The sequence below is a fragment of the Hypanus sabinus genome, chromosome 9, assembly GCF_030144855.1.
Source record: "Hypanus sabinus isolate sHypSab1 chromosome 9, sHypSab1.hap1, whole genome shotgun sequence".
NCBI lineage: Eukaryota > Metazoa > Chordata > Chondrichthyes > Myliobatiformes > Dasyatidae > Hypanus > Hypanus sabinus.
In genome coordinates this window covers 69065244-69085433 of record NC_082714.1, presented here as the reverse complement: position 1 = coordinate 69085433, position 20190 = coordinate 69065244, and the positions used below count along the sequence as shown (strand labels likewise).

General features: G+C 42.2%; 1 protein-coding gene across 1 annotated transcript in view; it reads right to left on the bottom strand.

Annotated features, from left to right (window-relative positions):
- LOC132400058 (delphilin-like) overlaps nt 1-19911 on the bottom strand; it is a 247769-nt gene extending 227858 nt beyond the window's left edge. Inside the window, exons 1-2 of the mRNA XM_059981142.1 lie at nt 19333-19911; nt 16404-16558 (exon numbers count right to left, since the gene is read on the bottom strand). Coding sequence (XP_059837125.1) covers nt 16404-16558; nt 19333-19911 — 734 coding nt within the window. The remainder of the gene's footprint in view (nt 1-16403; nt 16559-19332) is intronic.
- Nucleotides 19912-20190: the final 279 nt, after the last annotated feature.

Here is a 20190-nt window from a genome sequence, read left to right as displayed (position 1 = left end):
TTAATGAATATACTGTTGGTGGCTGGTAAAAAGTATATTTCTCTTTCTAAAGATTTAATTCCATTTTTTACTAACAGAGCCATGCCAATCCCTCTGAACCTGACATTTCGATATAATGTGTATCCTTGGATGTTAAGCTCACAATTATAATCTTCTCTCAGCCACAACTTGGTGATGCTCACAATGACATACCTGTCAATCTCTAACTGCGTTACTAGTTCATCTACCTTATTCCGTACACTACATGCATTCAAATATAAAACCATCCATCCTGTATTCATCATTTAAAAAAGGAGGGAGAGAGAAACTGGGGAATTATAGACTGGTTAGCCTGACATCTGTGGTGGGGAAAATGCTAGAGTCGGTTATCAAAGATGTGATAACAGCACATTTGGAAAGAGGTGAAATCATCGGACAAAGTTAGCATGGATTTGTGAAAGGAAAATCATGTCTGACAAATCTTATAGAATTTTTTGAAGATGTAATTAGTACAGTGGATAGGGGAGAACCAGTGGATGTAGTATATTTGGATTTTCAAAAGGCTTTTGACAAGGTCCCACACAGGAGATTAGTGTGCAAACTTAAAGCACACGGTATTGGGGGTATGGTATTGATGTGTATAGAGAATTGGTTGGCAAACAGGAAGCAAAAAGTGGAAATAAATAAATCCTTTTCAGAATGGCAGGCAGTGACTAGTGGGGTACTGCAAGGCTCAGTGCTGGGACCCCAGTTGTTTACAATATATATTAATGATTTAGACGAGGGAATTAAATGCATCATCTCCAAGTTTGCGGATGACACAAAGCTGGGCAGCAGTGTTAGCTGTGAGGAGGATGCTAAAAGGATGCAGGGTGACTTGGATAGGTTAGGTGAGTGGGCAAATTCATGGCAGTTGCAATTTAATGTAGATAAAGGTGAGGTTATCCACTTTCATTGCAAGAACAGGAAAACAGATTATTATCTGAATGGTGGCTGACTAGGAAAAGGGGAGGTGCAACGAGACCTGGGTGTCATCGTACACCAGTCATTGAAAGTGGGCATACAGGTACAGCAGGCAGTGAAAAAGGCAAATGGTATGTTGGCATTCATAGCAAGAGGATTCGAGTACAGGAGCAGGGAGGTTCTACTGCAGTTGTACAAGGCCTTGGTGAGACCACACTTGGAGTATTGTGTGCAGTTTTGGTCCCCTAATCTGAGGAAAGACATTCTTGCCATAGGAATACAAAGAAGGTTCACCAGATTGATTCCTGGGATGGCAGGACTTTCATATGAAAAAAGACTGGATCAACTAGGCTTATACTCGCTGGAATTTAGAAGATTGAGGGGGGGATCTTATTGAAACATATAAGATTCTAAAGGGATTGGACAGGCTAAATGCAGGAGGATTGTTTCCGATGTTGGGGAAGTCCAGAATGAGGGGTCACAGTTTAAGGATAAAGGGGAAGCCTTTTAGGACTGAGATGAGGAAAAATTTCTTCACACAGAGAGTGGTGAATCTGTGGAATTCTCTGCCCCAGGAAACAGTTGAGGCCAGTTCATTGGCTATATTTAAGAGGGAGTTAGATATGGCCCTTGTGGCTAAAGGGATCAGTGGGTATGGAGAGAAAGCAGGTACAGGGTTCTGAGTTGGATGATAAGCCAAGATCATACTGAATGGTGATGCAGGCTTGAAGGGCCGAATGGCCTACTCCTGCACCTATTTTCTGTGGTTCTATGTTTATTTAGATTTTATCCCCCTTTTGCCTTGCAATTCAACCTGCTAACTTAAATTTTACCCTATCATCAGCCTGTCCTTGCTAGCAGTCTTATTACACATTGCATCTACTTGTTTACCAACTGCCCCATCCTTAGCACTATTTTGATTCCCATCCCTGTCAAATTAGTTTAAACCTTCCTGAACAGTTCTAGCAAACCTGCCCGCAAGGGTATTGGTCCCCCTCAGGTTCAAGTGTAACTTGTCCCTTTTGTGCAGGTTGTACTTCCCCAGAAGAGATCCCAATGATCCAGAAATCTGAAACCCTGCCCCCTGCTCCAGTTCCTTTATCTACCAAATATTCTTATCCTCACTGGCATGTGGCACAGGTAGCAATCCAGAGATGACTATCCTGGCAGTTCTGTTTTTCAGCTTTCTACTTTACTCTGTAAAATCTCTCTTCATGACCTCCTTGCTTTTCCTAACTATCGTTGGTGCCAATATGTACCAAAGCTTCACCCTTCCCCTTTAAGGTGGGCTGTTAACATGCCATATATACCCCTCAACTACCATCTCTGACCTCCTGTTGATCTTCCACAGATATCCTCTTTTCCTGCTAATGTTCCCAGCCACACTCTGATCCCCAGCCATTTTTTCCAGGCCTGCTTTAGTCCCCAGCTTACAGAGTACACCTGGCCATACTTCTTATAATGCGCTGTACACTCTCTTCTCACTGCTGCCATCAGGATGGAGGTTGGCCTCCATCCTTTGGCCAAGGCCAAAAAGTAAATGTTTTGTACCCACACAGCACAGAACCGTGCTCAACTTGGGGTTGAGGAGGGGGAATAATGTCAGGTTGTACGATTAAAAGCTAAAGTTGTTATTTTTAATAAAAGCAATGTGCTCATTAAATAAATAAACAATTCTGTTGATCTGTCCCAATGAACACCTCCAGGAAATACACAGAATGAATAAAATACAAACTGAGATTCCCTCCACAGTTTCCCACCATACATAACCAGGTGAGGTGCAATATATATTGGAAACAGAGGAAATCTTTTCCTTCACTCGCAGATGATATCCATTTTAATAATGTTACCAACTTAAATCATGGGAATCAGCATGGTACCAATCTGATATTGTTTTTTAAACTTCTCTTTACAAATCTTGTAATAATTTTGAAATCCCTCGCTTATTAATATTACCTGCCCTTAATTAGCAACAGATCACTCCAAAACTGCAATCAACCAGAAGGACTGGAAGATATTAATGACACCTCTGGAATTAACCTAAATTAAAATATCAGTGGCCTCATGCTATGATAATTATCCATATTGTCTATATCATAAATGTGTCATTTAATTAATTTTTAAAGCTCCTGTCACAGATGGGGAATTTTATTGAATAATTGTTTTTGTAACTTCAGCTAAAAGCATTTACAGTGGTGAAAAGGAAAACCTCGAGCAAATTCACCTCTTCCTTTTCATTGTAATTATGTCTTTGTAGAAAAAAATAAGGGCTACTTGTGGTATAATAAGAAAGCTGTGGAACCCGAGCAATTGTGGACTCTGCCACTCAGATCCAACTATCAGGGAATCCCGAGTGAAAGGCCAGGACTTACATCGGTTTCAGTGGCTGAATGTCTGCGGTTCCAATCGGAACCAACCTGCCTTGTACTGTATGTACCTGCAAAGGTCACTGTGCTGCAAAATATATTGCCATATAGCAAAACACAGGGAAAATTTCTTGCTATACTCTCTATATTTAGCAAAGCAATGATCTTGTGTAACTATGGAGTTCATTAAGCAGGGAAGGCTCACTCACTGTAACTATCCACCCAGCACGACAAAGGCTGAGATAGACATTGTTTTAAGTGGTATTGCAGAGAATCCCACAGACTAAGAGGACTGGAAAACAGCATTATATTTGTCCAATCAAAACTGTACTTCTGACAGTTTTACAGATTTCTAGAAAGAAAAATAACTGTCAAGACATTATTCCAATGATGGATATTTAACTAGCACTTGATTATCTTGAAACCACAACAATAAGAAAATCGACAACAGTATTCTCCTCATTCAATAGGAACAGGAATAGATGGTAAAAGCTGAACACTTAATCACCATTTTGTAATGCACACATACTTTTTCTTTTTCTCTCTCTTTTTAAACATTTAATCACCATCTTGTAATCCACACATATATTCATTCTCTCTCTCCCTCTCTCGCTCTCTCTCAAAGCGGCATCTACGTAAGATGCTTTGCACTTACTTCCTCAGCTTTACCCTCAGGCATTAAAAGAAAAGAAATTAATCTCAGTTGGTCCACTCTCTTAAGGTTTATGAACAGGGCTATGATGCTGAAACCCTGTGTAGTTTAAAGAATCCAGCTGAGCCTCTACTCCTGCAAGAACTTAAGATTCATACCGAAAGTGCCGTGACAAATTCCTTTCTTTCCCCATTTCTCAAATGTCTTCAGTACGCAGCACACACCTTGCACAGCAGTCGGGCAAACATTTCATCCCAATTAATTGTGCGCACAAGCCGGAGTGAAGATGCTTCACAGCACAGGGCTGCTCTCACACGTTTCAAGGATGCAGGGCTCAGCACCACTCCTACTCCAGTCTTTGGTTCAGCACCAGAACTGCAAACAGCTCCTTCAACACACTTGGCTCCTGTTATTTTTCTCTCTCTCTGGCAGACCCAGTTTTCACAGGAACAATAAGTAGCACGCTGGCTCACAAGTGCTAGTTAGAGAACTAACTGCGTTGGAGTGGTGGCGCAATTGGTCTTGTAAATGCAGGCAGCAGTGTCTGAGAGACTAAGCTGTGAAAAGCATAAAGTCTCCACTGAATAGCAGGCTCTCTGTCAATTTGATAATTAGTTCAACTTGGAAAGGCAGCTCCCACTGACAGGAATGGTTCCGAATCCTGAAAGCAGAAACTGTGAGCTCCAAAGTGGATCTACTACCTGTATCTCAGTCAAACCCAATCTCAGATATGATGACCTTTAAATAATTAATCCTCAATCCCTATCTGAGACAAAATTCTTTAGCTACACACACAAAATGCTGGAGGAACTCAGCAGGTCAGGTAGCATCTCTGGAACTGAGTAGATAGTCAATATTTTGGGCCAAGACCCTTCTTCAAGACAGAGAAGGAAGGGGTAAGATGCCAGAATAAAAAGGTGAGGGGAAGGGAAGGAGACTAGCAGGAAGGTGTTCGGTGAAGACAGGTGCGTAGGAAAGGTCAGGAGCTGAAGAAGAAAGTTGATAGGAGAGGAGAATGGACCATAGGAGAAAGGAAAGGAGGATGGGACCCAGCGGAAAGTAACAGGCAGGTAAGAAGTAGTAAGATTAGGGAATAGAAGAGGGCCAAGGGAATCTGTTTACCAGAAGAAGAAATTGATATTCATGCCATCAGATTGGAGGATACCCAGACAGAGGGTGTTGCTCCTCCACCCTGAGGGTAGCCTCATCTTGGTACAACAGAAGGCCATGGACTGACATGCTGGAATGGAAAAGGGAATTGGAATTAAAATGTTTGGCCATTCCCCAATTTACAGTGGGTCTCACCAATTTAGAGGAGGCCACATCCTGAGAACCTGATACAATAGAGGACACCAACAAGTTCACAGCTGAAGTGTAGCTTCACCTCGAAAGCCTGCCTGGGGCCCTGAATAGAGGTGGGGTAGGAGGCATATGAGCAAATTGAGCACTTATGCCACTTGCAGGGATAAGCGCCAGGAGGGAGATCAGTGAGGAGGGATGAATGGACAAGGGAATAGCAGGAGGAGCAATCCCTGTGGAAAGCTGGGGATGGGGTTAGATAAAGATCTGATTAATGGCAGGATCCCTGAGAAGATGGCAAAACCTGTGGGGTATAATGCATTGGATCCAAAGCTGATAGGGTGGTAGGTAAAAGCAAGAGGAACTCTATCACTGTTAAGCCATGTAATCAGTGCAGATGTAACCAAAGAAATGGCAGATGATCTTAATGGATTGTTTGCATTGGTCTTCACTGTGGAGGACAATAGCAATATGCTAGAGGTCCATGTGTCTCAGGGAGCAGGGGTGAGTGCCATTGCTATTACAAAGGAAAAAGTACTAGGCAAACTCAAAGGTCTTAAGGTGGATAAGTCTACATCCCAGAGTCCTGAGAGAGGTTGCTGAAGAGATAACTGATGCATTGACCATGATCTTTCAAGAATCACATGATTCTGGCATGGTCCTAGAGGACTGGAAGATTGCAAATGTCACTCCAATGTTTAAGAGGGGAGGAAGGCAAAAGAAAAGAAATTATAGGCCAGCTAGCCTCACCTCAGTGGTTGGGAAGATGTTGAAGTCTATTATTAAGGATGAGGTTTTGGGGGTACTGGAAGAGTAATGATAAAATAAGTCAAAGTCAGCATGGGTTCCATAAAGGGAAATCTTGCCTGACAAATCCGTCAAGAGTTCTTTGAGGAAGTAACAAGCAGGGTGGACAAAAGAAAGGCAGTGGATGTCACTTTCTTGTATTTTCAGAAGGCATTTGATAAGATGCCACACATGAGGCTCCTTAACAAGATAAAATCCTATGGCATTACAGGAAAGATACTTGCATGGATAGAGAAATGGCTGAAAGGCGATGGCAGCAAAAGGGATAAAAGAAGCCTTTTCTGGTTGGCTGCCAGCGACTAATGGTGTTCCTCAAAGGTCAGATTTGGACCACTACTTTTCATATTGTTTGTCAATGTCAATGGAGGACTTAGACAAATTGGAAGAATGAGCAAAAAAGTGGCAGATAGAATACAGTGTTGGGAAAAGTATGATAATGCATTTTGGTTAAAGAAACAACAATGCAGAATGGGGAGAAGGTTCAAACATCAGAGGTGCAAAGGGACTTAGGAGTCCTTGTGCAAGTCTTCCAGAAGGTTAATTTACAGGTCGTGTCTGTGGTAAAGAAGGTAAATGCACTGTTGGCATTTATTTCAAGGGGAATAGAATATAAAAGCAAGGAGATAATGCTGAGCCTTTATAACACACTTGTCAGGCCAGAGTATTATCAACAGTTTTGAGTCTCTGATCACAGAAAGGATGTGTTGTCTTGAAAAGAGTTCAGAGGAAGTTCACAAGGATGATTTCGGAAATGAAGGGGTTAACATACAAGGAGTGTTTGGCAGCTTTGGGTCTGTAGTCACTGGAATTTAGAAAAATGTGTGGGGATCTCATTGAAACCTACTGAATGTTGAAAGGACTAGATAGGGTGGATGTGGAAAGGATGTTTCCTGTACTGGGAGAATCCACAACTGGAGAGCACAGCTTTAAAATTGAGGGGCAACCTTTTAGAAGAGTTAAGGAGGAATGTTTTTAGCCAGAGAGTAATGAATCTGTGGAATGCTCTGCCACAGACTGCGGTGGAGGCCAAGACCATGGGTATATTTAAGGTGGAAGATTGTTTCCTGATCGGACATGGCAAGAAGGTAGGTGGATGGAATTGAGTGGGATCTTGGATTAGCCATGATAGAATGAGCAAACTTAATGGGATGAATGGCCTAATTCTCCTCCTATGTCTTGTGGTGTTAAGGTACAGGAAATGGAGGAAATGCGAATGAGAGCAACATCAATAGTGGAGAAGAAGAAAGCCCGTTCTTTAAAGAAGGAAGACATCTCTGACCTCCTGGAACAGAAAGCCACATCCTGGGACCAGTTTTGGCAGAGGCAAAGAAGAGTATTTTTACAGGAGATTGGGTGGGAAGAGGTATAGTCAAGATAACCATGGGAATCATTAGGTATATAAAAGATGTCAATTGACGGTTTGTCTCCAGAGATGGAGACAGATTAACAAAGGTGAGGGAGCTGTCAGAGATGGACCAAGTGAATTTAAGAGCAAGATGGAAGTTAGAGGCAAAGAGTTGATAAAACTGATGAGCTCAGCATGGGTGCATGAAGCAGCATTGATGTAGAAGAGCAAGAGTTGGGAAAAATAACCAGGGAAGGCTTCAGACATGGACTGTTCTCCATAGCCAACGAAGAGGCAGGCATAACAGGGGAACATGTTTACCCATCAAATGGAGAAACTGGGAGAAGTAGAAGGAAAATTTGTTCAGCGTGATGACCAGTTCAGAGTAGGGTGGTGGTGGATAAATGGTTGGTTCTTTAGTCAAGAAAGAAGTGGAGAGCTTTGAGGCCTTCTTGATGAGGGCTAGAAGTGTATAGGGACTGAACATCCATGGTGAAGGTGAGGTGATCAGTACCTGGGAATTCAAAATTACTGAGGAGATTAAGGGTGTAAGAAGCATCACAGATGTAGATGGGAACCAAGAGGGATAGAATGAAATCAAAATATGAAGACATGAGTTCAGTGACGCAGAAGCAGACCTACCTGGACAGTCCAGTTTGTGGATCTTGGGTAAGAGATAGAAATGAGTAGTGGGAACCGTGAATTTGGTAACAGTAGCTGGGAGATCTCCATAGTGGACGAGGTTAGAGATGGTGTTGGAGTTAGTTTTCTGATGGTCTAGAGTGGGGTCCACTTTGAGGGGTAGGTATAAGGAGGTGTCTGTGACTTGCGGGCTGGCCTAAGCAAGGTAGAGGCCAGTGCACCACACTACAGCAGCACCTCTTTTGTCTGTGGTTTGATGGTAAAATTGGGTTTGGTACAGAGAGAAGGGAGGACAGTAAGTACAGAGGAGGAAAGGTTTGAGGAAGACAGAGGAGTACTGAAGTCAAGATGATTCAAGTCTCATTGGCAGTGAGAGCAGGCAAAGAAACAGAGAGGTGTATCCAAGAAGAGGAGAATGGATGAAGATGGGAGAAGGGGTCATCAGTGCGGGGTGTGGAATCCTTGCCAAAGAAATGGGCTCAGAGACAGAGGCGATAGAAGAAGAGCTCAATGTCATGATGGGTGCAAAACACACTGAGGTGCGGGTGAAGATGGATATAGGTGAGGTTGTTACTGAGGACAGAAAGTTCTGCGTCATAGAGGGGAAGGTCTGAGGGAATAATGAAGACATGGCAAGGATTAGAGCTGGGATCAGAGTAGGGAAGAAGCTGGTGGTGTTAGAGGGGAGAAGAGGGTTGGGGTGTTCAGGGAATGTGGGGTGAGAGGAAGATGGAGGCTCTGAGGACCCAAGAGCTGACAATGAGGCCTGAGAAACATGTGGCTGTAGAGTGGTGCTAGAGTTCAAGGTTCAGGCTGCAACCAGAGCTAGAGGCTGCTCAATGAGTAGTTTGAAGGTGTCCGGCAGCATTGACAGCTGTGGAATCTGTGTTTTGGATCCACTCGGGATCATTGGAGCTGTTGTTGGTGATAGCAGTGTCACCCCTCCGGAGGTGCCCAGAGCCATCAAAACCAGGGATGGAATCGGCGAGATCTGTTACCAACGGGCATCCAATAGAATCAAGGTCTGAGTGGGAGGCAGCGGGGATCACGGTCTGGGGTGTCCAGGACCATCGGAGTTGAAGATGGTGGGGTCTGTGGTCTGGAGATGGGCGATCTTGCAATCCTTACTGGTCACGAGGAAGGTGAAGAACCAGTGGTTGAAGGTATTGATCTGGCAGAGGGTAAAATATCAGAACGGTCCATGACAGATGGAGGAGAGAGCAGCCCAGAACTGTTGCAGAGACTGAGACAGGGCCCCCAGATATTTCCACATGCGGAAAGGTGGTGTGTAGAATTTGGAGGGAGAAGCGGTCAATTGAATGTTAGTACCTGGGATCCTCAGTGGGACCAGACTGAGAGACCTGAAAACAGATCTGGAAGCCATGTGGCATAACATGGTAGCAAAGACTAACTCCCAGGAAGGTCACATGGCTGTGGTATCAGGTCTGCATGAGCACATGGACACAGAGTTGGATGGCAGCAGAGATCATAGAAGGGGAGCAATGAGAGAGGATTTCACTGAACTCCTGTCAAAGAGATTTAAACATCTTTAGGGTAGGCATCCCTCGAAGAGATTTCACAGTGCAACAGCAAATCATAAACACAAGAAAGTCTATAGGTGCTGGAAATCTGGAGCAACACACACAATACACTGGAGGAACTCAACAGGTCAGGCAGCATCTATGGAAATAAATAACCAGCATTTTGTTGGGAAGGGGGAAGATGCCAGAATAAAAAGGTGCGGGAGAAGAAGGTGAGAAAGGTGCAAGTCTGGAGTAGAAGGAGTCTGCTAGAAGAGGAGGATGGACCATCGGAGAAAGGTAAGGAGGAGGGGATCCAGGGAGAAGTAATAGGCAAATGAGAAAAGATAAAAGGTCAGAGTGGGGAATTGAAGAAGAGGGATGGGGAAAATTTGTTTACCAGGTTGGAAGCTACCAAGATGTAACATAAGACGTTGCTCCTCCACCCTGAGGGTGTCCTCCTCTTAGCACAGGAGGAGGTAATGGACCAACATATCTTTAACTGAAGCCTGGGGGGTTTTTGTTGATAATTGTCAGTAGCTCATGGATGAAGCTGAACTGATTAAACTGATATTAAACTGATCTGAAGATGATTTCAACAATCCACCAATTGCCTCAAGTTTCACCCATATTGTCGAGTGATCAACCAAACAGCTTTGGAAATCATCCATCAGAACAAGGGTCTGACCATCCAGCAGTAGGGATCTTATGGCAGTTGCAAAGGTATTGGTGCTCAGTCCATCCTCCAGGAAAACGTCACTTCACAATGAATGATGAGAAGCTTTGTTTTGGCATAATATAAATCAAGACCACTGGGTGCCTGGGCTCCTGCTTGACTGAAGAATTACTCACCAGCAAATGAAGTCAGTGAACCATCCAATTACACTCACTGAAGGCTACTTATAATGCTGGAGAGGGGTTTAAAGCTCCATTCAGAGTTATAATCTTCAGTCATATCCAGAAAGCACACTTCCATACCTACTGGGGCTGCTGGTTGCTATGTAATCTTCCGCCTCTCAGCCTGCAACTTTAGTAACAAATGGGTCATGAAAACATCAGAAAATTAAAAAAGTGTTGAGAAATTAGAAGTAGGTAAAGGATTAGACAGGACATGATGCTAAGAGCATCCAGAAGAACTTTCTCAAGCAATAGTGCGTGGTAAGTCATGTTTAACCAATCTGTTAAGAGTTTTTTGAGGAGGTTATCAGGAAAATGGATGAAGGGAAAGCAATGGATGTTGTCTACATGGACTTCAGTAAGGCCTTTGACAAGGTCCCACATGGGAGGTTAGTTAGGAAGATTCATTCGCTAGGTATACATGGTGAGGTAGTAAATTGGATTAGACATTGGTTCAATGGGAGAAGTCAGAGAGTGGTAGTGGAGGAATGCTTCTCTGAGTGGAGGCCTGTGACTAGTGGTGTGCCACAAGGATCAGTGCTGGGTCCATTGTTATTTGTCATCTATATCAATGATCTGGATAATAATGTGGTAAATTGGATCAGCAGTTTTGCTGATGATACAAAGATTGGAGGTGTAGTGGACAGTGAGGAAGGTTTTCAAAGCTTGCAGAGCAATTTGGATCAGCTGGAAAAATGGGCTGAAAAATGGCAGATGGAGTTTAATGCAGACAAGTATGAGGTATTGCACTTTGGAAGAACAAACCAAGGTAGAACATAAAAGGTAAATGGTAGGACACTGAGGAGCGCAGTAGAACAGAAGGATCTGGGAATACAGATACAAAATTCCCTAAAAGTGGCGTCACAGGTAGTAAAGAGAGCTTTTGGTACATTGGCCTTTATAAATCAAAGTATTGAGTATAAGAGTTAGAATGTTATGGTGAGGTTGTATAAGGCATTGGTGAGGCCGAATTTGAAGTGTTGTGTGCAGTTTTGGTTACCCAATTACAGGAAGGATGTTAATTAGGTTGAAAGATTGCAGAGAAGGTTTACAAGGATGTTGCCAGGACTTTCTCAAGGTTGAATAGGTTAGGACTTTATTCCCAGCAGCGTAGAAGAATGAGGGGAGATTTGATAGAGGTATATAAAATTATGATGGGTATAGATAGAGCGAATGCAAGCAGGCTTTTTCCACTGAGGCTAGGGGAGAAAAAAACCAGAGGACATGGGTTAAGGGTGAAGGGGGAAAGTTTAAGGGGAACATTGGGGAGAGGCTTCTTCACACAGAGAGTGGTGGGAGTGTGGAATGAGCTGCCAGATGAAGTCGTAAATGCAGGCTCACTTTTAACATTTAAGAAAATTTTGGACAGGTACATGGATGAGAGGGGTCTGGAGGGATATGGTCCAGGTGCAGGTCAGTGGAACTAGGCAGAAAAATGGTTGAGCACATCCAAGAAGGGCCAAAAGGCCTGTTTCAATGCTGTAATTTTCTATGGTTCTATGGAACTATGGTTCAATATGTGGATGGCCCTTCTTGAGAGGAGCATGTGGGATGTTATGGGAAGCAATTAGATAAAAAGGACATTAGCTTGGTCCCTTGGCCACAGGTGAGGTACCAGAAGACTGGAGGGTGGATAATGTAGTACTTTTATTTAAGAAGAACTGCAAGGCAAGCAAGGTGACTCCAGGCCTGTGTGCATAACATCAGCAGTGAGAAAATTAGTAGAGGGGATTCTGAGGGACAAAATCAATATGGACTTGCAAAAAACTGATTAGGAATCATCAGTATGGCTTTTTGATTGGGAAATCTTTTCTTGTGAACTTGACTTGAGTTTTCTGAAGGTGTGACTATGAAGAATGAAAAAATTAGGGTAGTTGACCTGCTGAAGGGTTTCAGCCTGAAACATCGACAATATTCTTTTCCATAGATGCTGCTTGGCCTGCTGAGTTCCTCCAGCAATTTGAGTCTGTTGTTTGGATTCCCAGTATCTGCAGATTTTCTCTTATTTGTGGTAGTCTATCCATTATTCCATCATGGCGGATTTATTATCCCTCTCAACCCCATTCTCCTGCCTTCTCCCCGTAACCTTTGAGACTAAACAAGAACCTATCAAACTCTCTAATGCCAGAACCTCTCTTCTTAGATAAGGGGCCCAAAACTGTTTACAATACTCCGTGGAGTCTGACTAATGCCTTATAAAGCCTCAACATTATATCTGTATTCTTATATTCTATTCCTCTCAAAATGGATGCTAACATTGCATTTGCCTATTTTACCAAAAATTGAACCTGAAGGTTAACCTTTTGGGAACTGTGCATAAGGACTCCAAGTTCCTTTGCACCTTTGATTTTTGAATTTGCTCCCTAATAAGAAAACAGTCTACTCTTTTATTCCTTCTATCAAAGTGCATGACTGTACCCTTCCCTACACTGAATCGCATTTGCCACTTCTTTGCCTATTCTACCAATCTGTGTGTGTCCTGCAGACTGCTTGCTTCCTCAACACTAGCTGCCCATCCATCTATCTTCATGTCGTTTGCCAACTTGACCATCAATTCCATTATCCAAATCATTGACATATAAAGTGAAAAGAAGTGGTCTCACATCAACCACTGAAGAACACAACTAGTCACCGTCAGTCAACCAGTTAAGGCCCCTTCTATTCCCAGTCTTTGCCCCCTGCCAAGCAGCCTATATTTTATCCATGCTAGGAACTTACCTGTAATGCCAAGTGCTCTAGATGAGCAGCCTCATGTGCAGCATGAAAAGGCCTTCTGTAAATCCAAGTAAACGAGATCCACTGACTCCCCTTTGTCTATCTTGCCTGTTATTTCCTCAAAGAATTCCAACAGATTTGTCAGCCAAGATTTCCCTTAAGGAAACCATGCAGACTTTGGCCTATTTTCAATAGGTTTCAATAGGTGCATTTAATGTCAGAGAAATGCATACAATATACATTTTATCATTTACCTTCAAGTACTCTGAAACCTCATCCTTAATAATGGCCTCCAAAATCTTCCCAATCACTGAAGTCAGGCTCTAACTGGCCTACAATTTTCTTTCTTTTGCCTCCTTCCCTTCTTAAAGAGCGGAGTGACATTTGTAATTTTCCAGTCCTCCAGGACCATTCTAGAAATTCCAGCAATTACTATTCTCCCATCATCCCTGCTAGTATCCCCTTACAATCAACTTTGGCCAGCTCCTCACTCTCATAAGACCATAAGATCATAAGACATAGGAGCAGAATTAGGCCATTGAGTCGGCTGCACTATTCCATCATGGCTGATTCTGGATCCCACTCATCCCCATACACCTGCCTTTTTGCTGTACCCCTTGATGCCCTGACTGATCAGGAAACAATCGACTGCTACCTTAAATATACCCATGAACCTAGCCTCCACTGCAGTCTGTGGTAGAGCATTCCACAGATTTATTACTCTGGCTAAAAAAATCCTCTGTTGTAAAAGGTCGCCCCTTAATTTTTGAGGCTGTGCCCTCTAGTTCTGGATATCCCCACCAGAGGAAACATCCTGTCCACATCCACCCTATTCAGTCCTTTCAACATTCAGTAGGGTACAATGAGCTCCCCACACATTCTTCTAAATTCCAGTGAGAACAAGCCCAAAGCTGCCAAATGCTCCTCAAAAAAATGTTGGAGCAGACTCGATGGGCCAAATGGCCTAATTCTACTCTTATGTCTGATAGTCTAATGTTAACCCCTTGATTCTTAGAAACATCCTCATGGACCTCCTCTGGACTCTCTCTAATGACAATATGTCCTTTCTGAGACATGCAACCTTCATTCAACCTCATGCCTCTATAGTTGACATTACTCCATTATAATACTGATATATTTATTTTAGCTTCTCCGTCTCAAACTTCCGGGTGAATTCTATCATATTATGATCATTACTTCCTAAGGGGTCCTTTACCTAATTAAATCTGGTTCTCTAAAAAGCTATCTCATTTGCATTTGCTTCTCTTGGGATCCAGCGTTAACCTGATATTCCTAATCTACCTGTATATTGAAGTCCCCCTAACTATCATCATGTGCCTTTGCTATCTCCCATTGCAATGTGTCCTGCACATTCTGGCTGCTGTTCAGAGGGCTGTATATTACCTCCTTCAGGGTCTTTTTACCCCTGCAGTTTCTTAACTCCACTCACAAGGATTCTACATCTTCTCTGTTACCTCTTTCCAAGGATTGGATTTCATTTTTTTAGCAACAGAGCCACCCCACCCCCTCTGCCTCCTTGCCTGTCCTTTCAATACAATGTGTATCCTTGGATGTTAATCTCCCAACTATGATCTTTCAGCCATGACTCTGGGATGCCCACAACCTGCCAATCTCTAACTACAATACAAGATCATCTACCTTGTTCCCCACACTGCGTGCATTCAAATATAAAATCTGCAGTCTTGTATTCATCACCCTTTTCAATTTTGCCTTTATGTTGCCAGAAATTACTTCCTTATCCTTTTTAAACTTTTTGTCTTTTTATTTTTGTTTTTTTATTTATTCTCGAATATCATAACCTCTCCTACATCCATCTTCCCCTTTACTTTATCCTCACTTTTCCACTTGTTTTTCCACTCACTTTTCCACTACAATATAGTCTAAAGATGCATTTCAAGTCATCCCACTGACTGTAATTTTGCCTTATCAGCTGCCTGTCTTTCCTGAGTCTCACCACTGAGACTCCGTGCCCTATCACTCTGGTTCCCATCCCCCAGCCAAATTAGTTTAAACACTCCCCAACAGCTCTAGCAAACCTGCCCACAAAGCTACTGGTCCCATTCGAGTTCAAATGTAACCCTTTATTACAGGTTGTACCTTACCCAAAAGCGATCCCGATGATCCAAAAATCTGAAACAATGCCACCTGCGCTAATTTAAATCTTGCACTGCCTCACCAATGAGCGACGGCTTGCAATGATTGAAGCCCGCCAAAACATCACATGAATTAGATCTCAATTAAAGTGAAGGAATCTTCAAAGACCCTCGTTCCCACCCCACTCTGGAGGCACTTCCACCTCTTATTGAGCCAGTCCTCCCACTACCAATCTGCCAAATTGACCCAACCAATACACTCTAAGCATTAATTTCCCACTTTAGATCCTATCCTTAAATATGTGGCACCCCCTGACCACCAATCACATGCCCAGGCCACAGGCCATTCATCCACAACTGATTGTACACTTGACTAACAAGTCAATTCCCATAATTCCTGGTAGCCAACCTCACTCCTTCCAGTTTCCGACACAGACATTTCACCCAGAATTTCTCCTCTGCAATACCTCACAAGCCCCACACAGAGTCCCAACTACAAATTTATTTCCAACCCAGACTTAATTAATTTCCTTTGCCTGCTCTGCAGTGGCAAAGTGCACAAAGGTAAAATTAGTGTGCAATGTATTTTCAGTGGAACACTGTACCTTTATGCCATCATATATCCCAGTGGCGGGCACTTAAACAGATTATCTTCTGGCCAATGAATGCCATTTAACTAACACTCATTTAGAGGTAATAGACAATTTTAGGGCTTTGGTGTGCATAATGGTGGGGGGGGGATGGGTGAAGGAATAGAGCTTGGAACAATTTACTAATCTGAAATTAAGGCACCTTATTTGCTCTTTGCCGTATTTTTTCTGGGTTTTTTTGTCTTCATACAGTCTTTTAATGCAATCTAGTAATTTGTTGGTTAACTGTTAGTTGTCGATAACTGACAGGGCAAGTACAGAGTAGAACAGGGAAGGGATCGTGGGTTGATCACCATCATCACATGCAGTACATTTCCCGGGGAGGAGGCAGTAAACTGAGAGGGACCAAGTAGGCACCCAGTTACCATTAAGCTACCTGAGCACATATCGGAGTAGGGATCCAATATGAATCTTCAAAGCCTAGAGAAGTTTCTTTCTTCTGTAATATTCCTACCTGATGTCATCAATGAGCTGCTTGTGTTCTTCAGTGTTCAAAATCATAGGGAGTGCATAGGCCAAATACTCAACCTTACGCTCAGATGCATACTGCTTCAGGAGGGTGAACAGCTTCTCTTTTACCTCAGATTGCTCCCCAAGCACTGTGTCAATCTGCATTTAAATCAAAGATGTTGGTTTAGTAGATTCTTATAATTCACAAACAGCGCAAGGGCATTAAGAACCACAAAAGTGTCAGAGAGCAGCATCCCTACATTCCAACACATCATTTGCACCAATCTATCACCTTCCTGATCAAAAAGGAACAGGATGGCCAGACCTTCTAGAGTGCTCCCAGGCAACCCAATTGGAAGAAATGAATATGAAACCCTCTGATATATCCCTGCCACCAAAAAAAAACACTCGAGTTTTTCAACAACTCCTTCACTACATCAAAAGTTGCTTATACTGGATTTTATCATTTCGTGTTCCAATTCTTCAGGGGTTTGTGAAGCATTTTATATATTAATACACTTCTTCCCAAAAGCTATAGGAAGAGATATGAATCAATTCAAACAATATGTATGGGAAAGAAACACTTGCAATCTCTATACCAGCTTTCATGTCCCTCTCAGAACACTCAAAGCAGTTTATAATCAGTGAAGTTAGTTTTTGGTGTGACATCCGTTGCAATGGAGGAAATACATTTTGTGCACAAAATTCTAGAAACAGAAAAAATTTCTAAATGAAATGCTTTAGAAATGTTGTTTGGGAGAATAAATTATTCAGATAACAACTCCCAAGCTAAATAGTACCATGAGACCTTTTACACCAGCTTGAGAGAGTAACCATAGGTGTCGGTTAATATCTCATTTCGAAAGTTAGTTCTCCTGACACTGTAGAACTCAGTATTATACAAGATTGTTAGTGCAGAACTCGAGTCCCTGGAGTGGAAAAGAAATTTAATTCTATCTAACTCAGAAGAGGAAATGTTACAAGGTGAACCACAGTTGACACGTAAGTGCTACCACATGCCACTCTGCAAGTGCTTATCCAATCACACCGCTGTGTTTTAGTGTTTTATGATGTTGATTGCCTGCTCTTCAAGTTGCTGCCAGGAGTAGATGTGGCATACTTCACTCTACACATTACTTTAAAGACAGGTCATCAATGTCATAAGATTGATTTCCCTTCCTCCACATAAAGTGGCTGCAGTCACATCTTGGTGGTAGAATTTCCGTGCAGTGTCACAGAGCTTTTAAGTTACTGTCGCCTTCCTGGTCAGCTTGAATCAGTCTGGCCATTCTCCACTGACTTTCCTCATTACCAAGGCATTTTTGCCCACAAAATTACTGCTCATTGGATTTTCTTTCACACCATTCTCTGTAAATTCTAGACCTAGAGATTGTTGTGCATGAAAATCCCAGGAGATCAGCAATTTCTGAAATATTCACACCACCCCATCTGGCTCCAACAAACATTCCACAGTCAAAGCCACTTAGATCACATTTCTTCCTCATCTGATGCTTGATCTGAACAACAACTGAATCTCTTGACCATGTCTGTATGTTTTTATTCATTGACTTGTTGTCACATGATTAGTCAATTAGATATTTACATCAATGAACAGGTGTACAGATGGACCTAATAAAGTGGGCATCTTTTGACATGCTTGTGCCTCATGAAACAGTTCATTCAAATCTCTCTAGACACAACTATTGGTTTATTCCTTACTATTTAAAAAATACTGTTCCTCTATATTTCTAGCAAGGTTTTGAATTTTTCTTCATATCTTCCCACATTGTACCTCACTCACCACCTTCACTTCCACTTGTTCAACATGCCTATGAAAATTTTCAGACTTTGTGCACTCCTTCAAGGTCACAGTCCTATTACCTTTGCAATATCAAAAAATTTATGTTATTTCTTTTACCCTTTCGTGTAACCAAGATGAGCGCTCAATAATGATCCCTATGATACCCTGCTAGCACTTGTCTTCCAATCTGAAAACAGTTATTTTTACTATTTGACTTTTGTCCTCCATCAATCCTCTGTCCTATTTTATTTGCAATCCTGGGAGGACTTACTTAACATGGGTAACTTTCATTTAATACCTTATTAAATACCTTTGATAAATTCAGATTTAGAGCCAATTTACCTTAACTACAATTACACTTCAAAAAGCATGTCATACAAAATTTTATTTCATAAAACCAGATTGATGGCAAATTTTATAATTTTACAAAGTGTCCTGTTACCATACTTTTAACTGTAGCAATAGGAATCTAATCTCAAATAAGAAAAAGTCTGCTGATGCTGGATACCCAAGCAACACACACAAAATGCTGGAGGAACTCAGCAGGCCAGGTAGCATCTATACAAAGAAGTACAGTCAACATTTCAGGCCAAGACCCTTTGGCAGGGCAGCAATAGGTATATAATCTACCTGGTTGCTAATTCTACACTGTACTGGTGGAGACTGTCCCAATAAAATAGGTCTCTTTCCCCAGAGCAGAAGTCAGCATCCCATAAATCAAAGGTTTTCAAAGGCGAGTCATATGAATACGTCGAAATCATAAATGAAAACCTAAATCTCAATTGAAATGAATGAGAGCTGAGAGTTTATTTTGTTTCAATTAACAAAGAGGATTCTAAGAGTGCCTAGTAATAAGTCTCACTTAAAATAAGTTACTTTAGGAACTTGTGCCATTCCCCAATGGTATTCAACTCACTGGAAATCACACCCAGTATGTTTATACTGGTATCAAAATCTTAAATAAAAATGTATAAAATATATACAATAGATAATATAACAACAAAACGGTAGTGAAAGAAAGTCCCTCTGATAAAGTTCAGCGATTTCATTCTGTCTGGTTGGGTGAGTATCAGAATAACCTATTTTGTGAAGAGGTAACTGTTACCTTTCTGCTTGATAGGCAATGTCCTACCTTTTTTCTGAATTCCAGGGCTTTATGTTTTCTTTCCTGATGTACTGCATCAGCATTCTGTACATATTCTCGGATACTGCTGCTAACTTGCTTGTGTCTCCTTCCAAAGCACAGAACTCCCAGCTTTAATGGCTTTCCATGATTAGCCTTTATCATGGCAGCAGCAGCATCATATTGTTTTACTGGAACTCCATTCACTTCCAGCACATAGTCCCCAGTCTTGAGCCCAAGCTCAGCTGCAGGAGAATCAGGGAGACAATTTTCAATTTGCAAAGGGCTGTCACCATTCAGATTGAAACCAAATCTTCCATCTGCTGCTGGCAAGAGCTCTAGCTGCTCAATACGAGATACCACCCCTATACTAGGAGGAACAGTTTTACAACGTTTTGCTAGATTCACTAATGCGTCATAGTTCATAGATGACACATCCTGACCCTCAATCTCCAGAATCTGGTCTCCTGGTTGCAAGCCAGCAACGTGGGCACTGCTGCCCTCTTGAACAGAGATGATGTAACAGGGTCCATTCCCAAAGATCTGAAATCCAAACTCTTCTGGCCATCTTTCATTGTGACTTGGCATTGTTGCAACTGGAATGAGAAAAAAAAGGAGGCAATTTGAGACACTCAATAAGTTACAATTGTGTGTGTGTGTGTGTGTGTGTGTGTGTGTGTGTGTGTGTGTGTGTGTGTGTGTGCCTGTGTGTCTGTGCCTGTGTGTCTGTGCCTGTGTGTCTGTGTGTCTGTGTCTGTGTGTCTGTGTCTGTGTGTCTGTGTCTGTGTCTGTGTGTGTAATGGCATGCAAAAGTTTGGGCACCCCAGTCAAAATTTCTGTTACTGTGACTAGCTAAGCGAGTAAAAG